This window comes from Elephantulus edwardii, unplaced genomic scaffold, assembly GCF_000299155.1.
Source record: "Elephantulus edwardii isolate Elephantulus edwardi_28Jun2011 unplaced genomic scaffold, EleEdw1.0 scaffold00121, whole genome shotgun sequence".
NCBI classification, from domain to species: domain Eukaryota; kingdom Metazoa; phylum Chordata; class Mammalia; order Macroscelidea; family Macroscelididae; genus Elephantulus; species Elephantulus edwardii.
Window position 1 is genome coordinate 4,130,229 of NW_006399871.1, and position 11,415 is coordinate 4,141,643.

Sequence of the window (11,415 nt, forward strand, 5' to 3'; positions counted from 1 at the left end):
TGGTGTCACGTGTGTTGTTTTTCTCTGCAGTTGAGGTCACAGGAAGGTCCGGGGTCAGAGGTCTGGGATTGCTTTGGCAGTGGGTGGAGAGTAGGAGAGGGGGTGCTCAGGTACCCAGGACAGAAATTTAAGGGAAGGGCCAGAACCTTTAACAGCTGGCCTCATTCTGAGGAGGGACCAACACTATGCCCAGTAAGACCACCCAGGCAGGGACTGAATATCTCAGAAAGCTTCATGTTGGCTTTCTGCTGTTTGGCTTCCTGTCAAGCCTGGGATCTGGGTAAGTGTTTGCTGAGCAAACACTGACCTCCGGAAGCCTGGATCTGGGCTTCGGTCAGAAAGGGCAGCGTAGAAAGCAAAAATTGAGATCAAGTGTTTAAAAATAAAAGTATAATATCCTCTACCCTTCCAAGAATGATGTCCTTCTCCAAGGACTGCTCCCTCTTGGCCACATGCCCAAAGTATATGAGACGGAACTTCAAAATCCTTGCCTCCAAGGAGCAACTTGATTTCATCCTCTCCAGGACAGACATGTTAGTTCTCTTGGCAGTTCAGGGTAGGTTCAACACGCTTCTCCACCACCACAACTCAAAGGCACTGATTCTTCTTTTATCATCCTTAGTTCAGCTCTCTGAAGGACAGCAAGTAATTGCAAAGATCATGGCCTGTAGACTGATTTCATTGATCTCTAGCAGTCTGGAGAGGTCCCTGACAGCAGATTTCCCTAATGCAATTAATCTTTTGATTTCCTGGCTATTGGTGCAAAGAGTGTTGATTACGGAACCAAATGAGCTGAACTTGTTAACAACCTCAACCTCTACTCCATCTATCATGATGCTGCCAATTTTCCCAGTGGTGAGAATCTGTGTTTGTTTGTTTTTTTGATGTTGAACTTCAATCCATATTGAAGACTATAATCCTTGACCTTCTGCAGCAAACGCTTCAGGTCCTCCTCCGTTTCGGCAAGCAAGGTTGTGTCGTCTGCATACTGCAAGTTGTTGATGAGCCTTCCTCCAATCCTGATGCCACATTCCTCCATGTAAAGTGCAGCTTCCTGAATGATCTGTTCCTCGTATAGATGGAAAAAGACAGGATGCGTCCCTGAGGCACTCCTTTCCTGCTTTCTTTCACTTAGCACACTGTTTTTGACGTTCAAAGAGTGGTTCCCAGAACAGTTGCCAACACGATGAAAATGAGACAACAGCAACAACAGGTTAAAAGTTCACTACGATTCTGAGATGGGGTGGAGTAGGAAACCTCCCTTGAGGTGGGTCTGAGGACTCTTGTCTCTCTTGAGTATCCAGCTCTTGAGTTCCAAGAAGTGGGTTTTGGGGAAGTGTAGGGCTCCTCAAACATGGACAACATAGATAATGATAATGTTCTACTTTCCTTCAGTCCAGCTCCCACTAAGATGCTTCTGTTTGTAGGAACATACACTTGAGTGACAGCCTGAGGAAGAAGTGAATTTTTTGCTGGCACCTGAAGGCTTGAGTTTCTTGGAGGAGTTGATGATCTTGACATGTGGCTGGTTCCGGGAGCAGGGACAGCTCTGGGAGCAGGGACAGCTCTGGGAGGGCCAGGGACTTCAGAGACATGACTAACCTTGGAAGCACCTGCAGTTATGGGAGGGTTAGGGATTTCAGACCAAACTCTTGCCTTAAGGAGCTTGTCCGTCTTGGCAGGTGCGTGTGAGCAGGACAGGTTGCCGGCTTTCGCAGTGGTCTTGGACTTCTTGACATTCTTTGGGGGGACAGGCTGTGGTGCAGACTGTAGAGAAGGCACAGGTGCCTGCTGGCCTGGGTCGAGCTTTCTCTGAGCACAAAACCCCTGATGACATGCCTCACAGTTGCCACTGTCATGGGGCCCTTCGAGAGGGATGTCCTTGATGGCAGGAATTACTTCCATGGACTTAAATCCTTCTCTGTAGCATCTCTTCAGAATGTGGAGCACCAGATTGTTTAGGATCCTTGAGATGTTCTCTTGTGTGAACTCTGGGACCTCAAAGGCAGACTGGGAGCACTTCTGACACCTCTGGCCGAAAAGCCTCATCTTCACCTGGCCCTGGGACGTCCCCTTGCTCCAGTGCATGTGGAAGAGGACTTGGACTTGGGCGGAGGCCCAGTGACGAGAGCAAGAGGAGCATTGGAACCTGTGGAGGGAGAAAGCAAGACTCAGAGAGGCTCAGAGTGATTGAGATCTCAGGCTCCCACCAGAGGTGGAGTGCGGGGAGGGCTGCGGTAAGAACACGTGGTTTGATTGGCGTCATGGGCTCCTGGTGGAAGAAACTTCAGAGCCCCCCTCCTGTTTCTGGTCCTCCACCAACGCGCTTCATGGCTGACAGATGTCTGCCATGAAAATAGCAAGTCACAAGCTGTCCCTCTGGACTGGATCCCGGGCAGCGTGTAAATCCAGCGTGCTCGTCGCAGAGCTGAGGTCCACGCTGCCAACTCAACTTATCCAGAGACTCACTGAGTTGTAAAAGGCAGAGGCAGGACCAGAACCCTGTCTCCTGACCTCTAAACTGAGGCTGCTTCACATTCATAGTCAAATTGGTCAAGAAAATGCTACAAACGCCGTTCAATCAGCTCCTTTCAGCCCCGGTCCAGAATCTACAACAAATGGATAGAACTCATTGTAAGGAAGTCACAGACTCGCTGATGAGAGAGCCCACAAGAAAGTCCAGGCCTGAGGAAAAAAGCAGGGTCTTTCTTGATGGTTCTGAGGCCTCACCTTCCGGACAAGGCATCACAGCATCCTGCTCCCTCCAACCCAGATCCTTAGGGCCAGGCTGCCTGAGAACGGGTCTCTTTCTGACAGGGTGTAAGAGAATGCCAGCCCCTCTCAGCAGGAAGGAACGCTTAGAGCTCTGAGACATGGACCAACATCTGTGAGGAAGAGTGGAGTGAGGGTGGGTGGGGCGTACTTGGCTGCTTCCAGAAAAGGAATCATGGGAGATGCAGGACTGGTAGCCTAGGGGCAAGAAGCTGCCCTGCAATCCCGAAGGCATGCGGTTCGAGGCCACCAGATGCTCCTCAGGAAAAGGGCGGGCAATCTCCTCCTGTGCAATTAACTGCCTCTGAAATCCTCTGGAAGATCAGCTATGGGTCAGCGGTACACAAACAACAAAAACAACAACAATAACATTATGGCCGAGGATCCCAGCACTCCCTCACTTGTCTCGTTAAGCATAGCCAAGTCTACCTTAATGCAGGGCCATTGCCAAGATTGGGATGAACCGGTCAATCTTGTTTCACTCCTATAGCTTGATTCTAGCACTAACTTTCAGGACGATATGAGGATGAACTGAGAAGATGCCAAGAAGCTGGGACCACTGTGCTCGCTTCGGCGGCACATATACTAAAATTGGAACGAAACAGAGAAGATTAGCATGGCCCCTGCGCAAGGATGACACACAGATTCATGAAGCGTTCCATATTTTTAAGCAATATATGATTGGGTATTATGGTCATGACAAGAGTCCAGAATGAAGGCTGCATAGTGGAGTGGACTTGGAGGGGGGGGATTGCATAACAATGAAAGAGTTTTTCTTTTGCTTTTCAAAGAGAAGAGCGAACTGGGGGGTTGGGGGTCTGGGAGTGGGATGGTTGGGCAGGGAGAAAAATGCCACAATGAATGAATGGAAATCCAAAGTCTCTGTAAATGTTCATGAAAAAAATTAGAAAAAAAAAATGTTAAAAAAAAAAACCTAAAAGAAAAAAGAAGTTGGGACCACTGTATTATCATTTAGCTCAGAGAGGTGGTGGGAAGTGGGGCCCAGGGCCATGTTCTCTTGAAGGTCACTCAGTTCACTGCCCTGCCCTGGACATGCCTCTCTGCCCCAGAGTTAGCTCAGAGTCCAAAGTTCTCACAAATCAAATGGACAGAGAATTTGCTTAGATACTCCTGCTGCCAGCTGCTGGCCTGGGACAGTGACAGAGAGGGGAGAGCTGTTTCTGATGCTCGGTCCCATTCCTAGGAAGAAAGCAGGGACAGGCCAGCAGGGCCTCCTCCTAGCCCTGACTCTGCTCCAGGGCTTCCCCTTCTCCTCTTGTGTCTTCTCACGAGAGGGTTAGGCTTTGGATGACTGCAGCAAAATGCTGGAGCGTATCAGAGATCGTGAGGATGGCACAGGATAGGGCAAGGTTCAGATTTATTGTTCATAGGGAGCTCTGGTGGCCTAGTGGCAAGGAGCTGCGCTGCAATCTCAAAGGCACATGGTTCAAGGCCACCAGACGCTCCTGAGGGAGAAGGGTGGGCAATCTCCTCCTGTGTGATTAACTACTTCAGAAAACCCACCAGAGGGTCAGCTATGGGTCGGTTCCAACTCTATGGTACACAACAACAACAACAACAACAACAGCAACAAGGGTCACTATGAGGGAGCTCTGGTGGCTTAGTGGTAAGGAGTTGCACTGCCAGACCAAAGGCATGTGGTTCGTATCTGGCAGCTGCTTTGTGGGAGAAAGATGGCTGGTCTCCTCCTCTGAAATGAACTGTCTCTGAAAATCCGCTGGAGGATCAGCTATGGGTTGGTTCCAACTTGAAGGTACAGAACACTAGACGACTCAGCGGAATCTAACAACAACATTAAGCAAGAATATCAACAACCAAAAAGGAGACCCACACTTGTTGGGTTGATTCAGACTCCTTGGGACTCTTTAGGGCACTAAACAGCCCCATGGGGTTCCCAAGATTTGTGGAAGTGGAATGCCTCAAATTCCTCTCTGGTGGCTTGATACTACTGACCTTGTAGTTCAAATCTGAGTACTTGAATCATGGGGCCCCCAGACCTCCTCGACCAAGAAGCAAGCAACAAGCAGCCCTCACTGACCTGGCGAAAGACCACTGCTTGTACTGCACCCACTCCGGCTGCCGGGTACTGGGAAGAAGCTCCTTGTCCAACGTCAGAGTCCAAGTGTGCCATGGCTTCACCTCCTGAATGAGTGTCTGGAACTCTTCTCTCCACACTCCTATGTCCTCAGCCATCTCTGTGCCCTGGAGAGCCCAGGGAGCTGAAGGAATGTGAGGGCGCACAGTGAAGGGCTCACATCTACTCCCCCACTGTGTGTGAGAAGCAGCTCGTATGAATGTGATTTTTGCCCCCACGACAGAGGTCAGTGGACCTTGGCTCCGAATTTGGAGAACGACACTATGCTCCCTGAGGAAGACATGGAATGTGCCCATCCATCCATCAGAGCTTTCCTGGAGGAGAGCTCCCACCCCATCAGGAAGGGTAGAGGTTAGTCCAATTCTCTGTTTATTTAGCCTTTGACTCTTGACCCCATCAGTGACGGAGGAGGCTGCAACTGCCCTTTCTTTTTTTTCGTTTTTAAATGAGATTTTAATGAATCAATTGCCCTTTTTTAAAATCTAACATTTAAAAGGCCCTGTCCACCTGCCTGCTGAGCTCTGAACAGGGCAGAGAGACAATGGGTGGGAGGACATGGTCTGGGTATGGGCTTTGCTTGATATCCTGCATTCTACTCTGCCCTTTCCTTGCTTTTTCAGGCCTGGTTCGCTGCCACAACACTCCACAGACTCTGAGCCCCGCAGTGATGTGGACACAGACAGGAAACACCCAAATCTGGGCGGACAGAGGCGATCCACTCAAAACTTGCAATAGTGATTCCTCAGGACAGAGTAGAACCACCTTCAAGGTTTTCACCGCTATAAATCTTAACAGAAGCAGACTGCCTCATATTTCAGCCTCAAAGCTGCTGGTGGTTTTGAACCACCAGCCTCATGGGTAGCTGCCAGATCCTTAACCACTGCACCCCTGTTGTTGTATACTGTAGGAACCGAACCATAGCCAAGCCTCTGACGGGTCTTCAGAGACAAGTTAATCATTAGTAGGAGGAGATTGCCCATCCTCTGCAGAGCACCTGGTGGCCTTGAACTGTGTGCCTTCAGGATTGCAGCACTGCTTCTTGCCATTAGGCCACCAGAGCTCCCTCATTGCAACCACTAGGGCTTCTTATATGCTTGGGTAGAATCTAGTCGGTTCCACAGTGGTCAAGTGCTTGGGTGCTAACTGAACGAATTCACCAGCTGCTCTGAGGGAGAAATATGAAGAAGCCTCTTTGTGTGAAGATTATCGTTTTGGAAACACAATGGCGAGTCTCCACCAGTCTCAGTCAACGTCAGCACATGTGGAACAGCTCTGCTGGCAGCCTCCTCCCGGCTGCCAGCCCACAGCCGCTGAGACCTCAGCTCCCACCAACCCCACTTCCCTGCCACCACACTGGAGTGATTCCAACTTACGAAGTCTACCAGCTTTCCCAATTGACTCGTATGTACCCTCACCCTTTCTCCCTTTCTCTTCATTCATGACAACAAAACACTGGCTTTCTCCCTTTTCCTCAAGACCCAGGAGGGTCAACTCCAGGGCGTCTGCAGGGAGCCTCTCAGGGGAGGGTGAATCATAGGGCTGTGCAATTTGATGGGTGGGGGTGGTGAAGGAAATGGGAAAGATCTGGTGTGAAAAAGATCACATTTGAACTTTGTAAATAAATCAGAATTTTAAAAAAAGTTTCCCTTCTCCTCTACGTGTTGCTAATGCAAAGGCTGTGTACCTCCAGCAGCAAATCCTTGTGAGAAAGATGGGCCGTTTCTCCCTTTACAGTTTACAGGCTCAGAGACTCTCTGGAAGGTCACTAGGAGTTGAACTGACTTGGGAGTGAATGAGTGGGAGAGAAATAAAAAGTAACGAAAGGGATCAATCCCTGTCATTCAGCGGTGCCATGCCCTTCCCTAAATTAGGCTGAGAAAAGAACTAGCCAACTCTTAGCTCTGCTTGAGAAACAAAAAAACAAACAAACAAGCCACAAACCAGCTGAACAAATGAAAACCAAACGTGCTTTTTGCAAAGCGAGTTCAGGGAGGGGAGCCATAGCAATAAAGAATCTGACTGACTTTCCTGTCAGATAAAAAATCTAGGGGGAAATGCTAATTCCCGTACAGTTTCATAAAAACGTACTTGACAGTGTTTGTGAGAAGAAAGGATATTTTTCTCCCAAGTATTTTACTGTGTTTTGGATAAAAGTTTACAGAGCAAATTAGGTTCCCATTTAACAATTACTGCATAAATCTTACTTGGATCCATAATCAACACCCTTGGTACCTGCAGTCAAGAAATCAAGAGATATATTGCACTGGAAAAAACTGTTGTTGGGGAGCTCTGGTGGCCTAGTGGCAAGGAGTTGCAACTACAATCCCAGAGGCACACGGTTCGAATCCACCAGATGCTCTGCCGGGAAAAGGAGGGACAATCTCCTCCTGTACCAGTCAGATCTGATTTGACGGTACACACACACACACACACACACACACACACACACACACACACACCTGTTGTCAGGGACCTCTCCAGAGTACTGAAGAGTAATGATGAAAGTTTGAAGACCTTCTTGATTGCTTGCCATGTATCTGAGAGTAAGACAATGAAAAAGGATGATGGAAGAAGAACTGATGCCTTTGAGTCGTGGTGATAGAGTATTGAACATACCGTGAACTTCAAGGAGAACAAACAGGTCTGTCCTTGAGAGGGTGAAATCAGCTGCTCCCTGGAGGCAAGGATTTTCAAGCTTCTTCTCATATACTTTGGGCAGTCCTTGGAGGGACCAGTCCTTGAAGAAGGACATCATGCTTAGAAGGATGGAGGGACAGCTCAGGAGAGGAAGACCCAGGATGCGATGGATTGAGGTAGTAACTGGGGAAATGGGATTAAATCTGTCAGAGACAATGAGATTGGCTCAGGGTAGGGTACATTGGGTCTCTATGCATTGCAGGCAACTTGATGACACATGACAATAACAATTACAACAACAATAACAACAAGAAGAAGGTTGAAGGCACTGGAGGGAAAAGTTTGCATTACCAACACAAAGATGTTGTTGTTGTGTACCATGGAGTTGGAACTGACCCATAACTGCGCTCAGAGGCAATTAATCGCATGAGAGGGATTGCCCATCCTGCTCCCACAGAGCAGCCGGTGGTATTAGAACTGAGTGCCTTTGAGATTGCAGCACAGCTTCTTGCCACTAGACCACACTATTAGAACCCTCCAGCTGCTCTGCGGTAGAAAGATGGCCAGTCCACTCTCGTGGGATTTGTGACCTCTGAAAACCTACTGGAGGATCAGATGAGCGTTGACTCTGACTCTGCGGTTATATAACAACGACAACAGGGCTAGGGGAGAGTCCCACGGACAAACTTGGAAAATGTGGTTCAGCCCTGTTAGCAGGGTTCCCTGCTTTGGTCAGTGGGGAGCGGGAACCAGCATCAGCGGTGTGGTGGTCAGTGGGAATCTGGGTTCTAGCAGGGGCAGGGCCATAAATCTGAGAGGTGACTGCCCATCTTCCTCCCGCAGAGAAGCTGGTACACAACAACAACGTCATCTTTTTGTTGGTAGTGCAATTCTGAACCCACGGCTGGTTTCTGAGCTAAGGCTGCAAGTTGCGCTCATTGGACGTGGCTGGAGAGTGGCTTCCTCCTACAGTGTCCCTCTGGCGCCCTCTACTGAGAGCTCACTCTTGTTTGAAAGGAGAGAAAAATAAAAATTCTTTTCTCAGAATATAAATATTCAAGGATGCATCCTGAGCTGGGAGGCAATACAGTGATAATAGGCAAAACATTCCTTACACATGCATGACAGAGCCACCCTGAAGGGGCAGAGGGATAAAAGGAACAGAGGTAAATAGCTTTAGAAAACAATGTTTGAAGTAAAAATGGTAAGGCTGAGCAGAAATGGAACAGCAGACACTGAATTATAATCGGTATTTTATGTGCATCAGGGTGGAGAGAAGAAGTAAAAGGCCAGTGGATAGTGGGAGGCAGGCTTTTCCCTGTGAGAAAGGGGAGTTGCAGATAAAGAAGAAAGGAAGACTGGCATGAATCTTGGGAACTGGATTAAAGTTGGAAACATCAGTGTACACACACACACACACACACACACACACACACAAACACACACAGAGATGAGAGATACAATTAAAGATGTGTGTGTGTGGATGTGGTTTAGGATGTAAACATTTATTATCCAATTCTGTTTGCTGAGATGACCTAGAAGCAGCACCAGGTCAGTAGCAATAAGCACTCCCAGAGCTCAGGCTCTGGTTTTAAAACATTTTTCTCCAATACAAAAAGGATTGTTCACAGCTTTAGTTTAGTTTGCTTGGCTCCACAGTCAACACTCTCGGCACCAGTAGCCAAGAAATTAAAAGACGTATTACTATGGGAAAGTCTGTTAGGGACCTCTCCAAAGTACTGAAGAGCAATGGTGTCTCTCTGGAGACTAAGGTGCGTTTGATACAGGCCATGGTCTTTGCAATCACGTGTTATGCATCAGAGAGTTGGACAATGACTAAGGAGGATAGAAGGAGAATTGATGCCTTTGAGCTGTGGTGCTGGAGAAGAGTATTGAGGGTACCATGGACTGCTAGGAAAATAAACAGATTCATCCTGGAAAGGGTTAAACTAGGTGGCTCCCTGGAGGCAAGGATTCTGAGGCTCTGTCTAACATACTTTGGACATGTTGTAAGGAGGGAACGATGCTTGGTAGGGTGGAGGGACAGTACAGGAGGGGAAGGCCCTCTCTGAGGTGGATTGATTCAGTGACTGGGGTAATCGGGATGGGTGTATCGGAAACAGTGCAATTGGCACAAGACAGAACAGAGTTTAGGGCTGTTGTATATAGGGTCGCTGTGAGTTGCAAGCGACTCGATGGCACATAACAACAACAACAACAACAGAAAGGAAGACTTCATAGAGAGAGGACTGATTCTGGGGCTAGAGCCTTAAAATACCAGTTGATCCTGGGACATTTTTCAGTACGAAGCTCTAAAAACAAAACAAAACAAAACAAAGCAAAACAAAACCACCCAACAAAACTCAAAAGGTTGGGACACGTCATAGGGAATCAACTGGAAAGAGTGACCAGTGGCCAAAATGGAGTAGAAGTGTCCCCTAGGGTTTCATGAAAGGCTGTAAATATTTACAGAACAGATGATCACATCTTTATCCCTTGAAGCAGCTGGTGGTTTCAAATGTTGACCTTTTAGTTAGGGGCTAAGCGATTATCTACAGTGCCATCCAAGTTCCTTAACAGTAATATCTTAAACTCGTTGCTGCGAGTTGGAATCGACTATAGCTCACTCTCCAGTGGGTTTTCAGAGGCTTTAAACCACGTGGGAGCAGCTGATGACTTTGAACCAGTTGTCTTTGGTTTGGCAGCTCCTTACCCATGAGACCTTGCTTTATAGTAATATATTAAGTACAAAATGATTGCTATTATGTACTGTAGAGTCAGAATCTACCCATAGCTGACCCTCCAGGGGCTTTTCAGAGACATGGGAGGAGATTTACCATCTTTCTCCTGTGGAGCAGCTGGTGGATTCGAACCGTGGGCCTTTAGGATTGCAGCACAGCTTCTTACCACTAGCCACCAGAGGTCCAAGTATAAACTAGATATGTATAAGTCCATATAAGAAAACAAATTATTAAATAAATAAATAAATACATAGTAGAGACAAGTTTTCTTTACAAAAGAATTGAAAAGAGCAAGTAAATACCACCTGCTTCCCCACATATCTTCTAGGTAAACTCAACACGACCTCCACTAGACTCCTGTCTGTGGGCTAGACCTTGTGTCTGACTTCCAAAGGATGGAATAAGGAAAGAGAAAAATCAAAGTTTTACAATGGGAAAAAGCTGGCAAAGAACACCTTCACCATGTGACCAAAATCAACATCACCAGGGATATCATGTTGACACGATGTACCCCTGATATGAGGAGCAGAACCAGGATCAAGGTCGAGTTCACCAACAAAAGACGTGAATGTCACACAGGCGGTGGTGGGCTAGCACTGTACTCACACAGTGGAGAGAGAGAGAGAGAGAGAGAGAGAGAGAGAGAGACTGACTCTATCTTCACAAAGAGCTGCTAGAACTGTGGTTGACCAGGAGCCGGCACATGAGGAGGACAGGGAAGGGTACACTGTGTCCCGAGCAGGGAGGGAGGCTTTCCTGATAAAGAGAACAAACTGAGAGAGCAAGAGTGAGAGAGATTCCGTTCTCAGCCTCTCTTATCAGGGAATGTTCCAGACCCGAGGCCTGATGGGACTTGCAGAGGCTGTCGCAGATGGCCTTCCTGACAGGGACTCGCCACTGTTGAATTCTTTCCCCCAAACCCATAACCCCATCTGATCATGAGACCAACATCAAGCAAGCCACTACCAGGGAACAGTCTAGAAAATGCCTGAGTTGTCAAAGCTATGAAACAAAACAACAACAACAACAAAATGAAGGAATGACTGAGAAGGTGTCAGAGGCCCGAGGCGATAGGGAAGAGTCAACAATCAAAGGCAATATGGCGTCCTGGATTTGGACCTTTTTTTTAAAATTTTTTTTATTATTAAA

At 47.7% G+C, this 11,415-nt stretch overlaps 1 protein-coding gene across 1 annotated transcript; it reads right to left on the bottom strand.

The window, feature by feature from the left end:
- Positions 1 to 1,381: 1,381 nt before the first annotated feature.
- On the bottom strand, positions 1,382 to 4,986 carry RTP3 (receptor (chemosensory) transporter protein 3). Its single transcript, XM_006893044.1, has 3 exons — positions 4,832 to 4,986; positions 1,657 to 2,149; positions 1,382 to 1,549 (listed from the first exon to the last, which is right to left on the bottom strand). The coding sequence occupies exons 1-3, from the start codon at positions 4,984 to 4,986 to the stop codon at positions 1,382 to 1,384; spliced, it is 816 nt and encodes a 271-aa protein (XP_006893106.1).
- Positions 4,987 to 11,415: the final 6,429 nt, after the last annotated feature.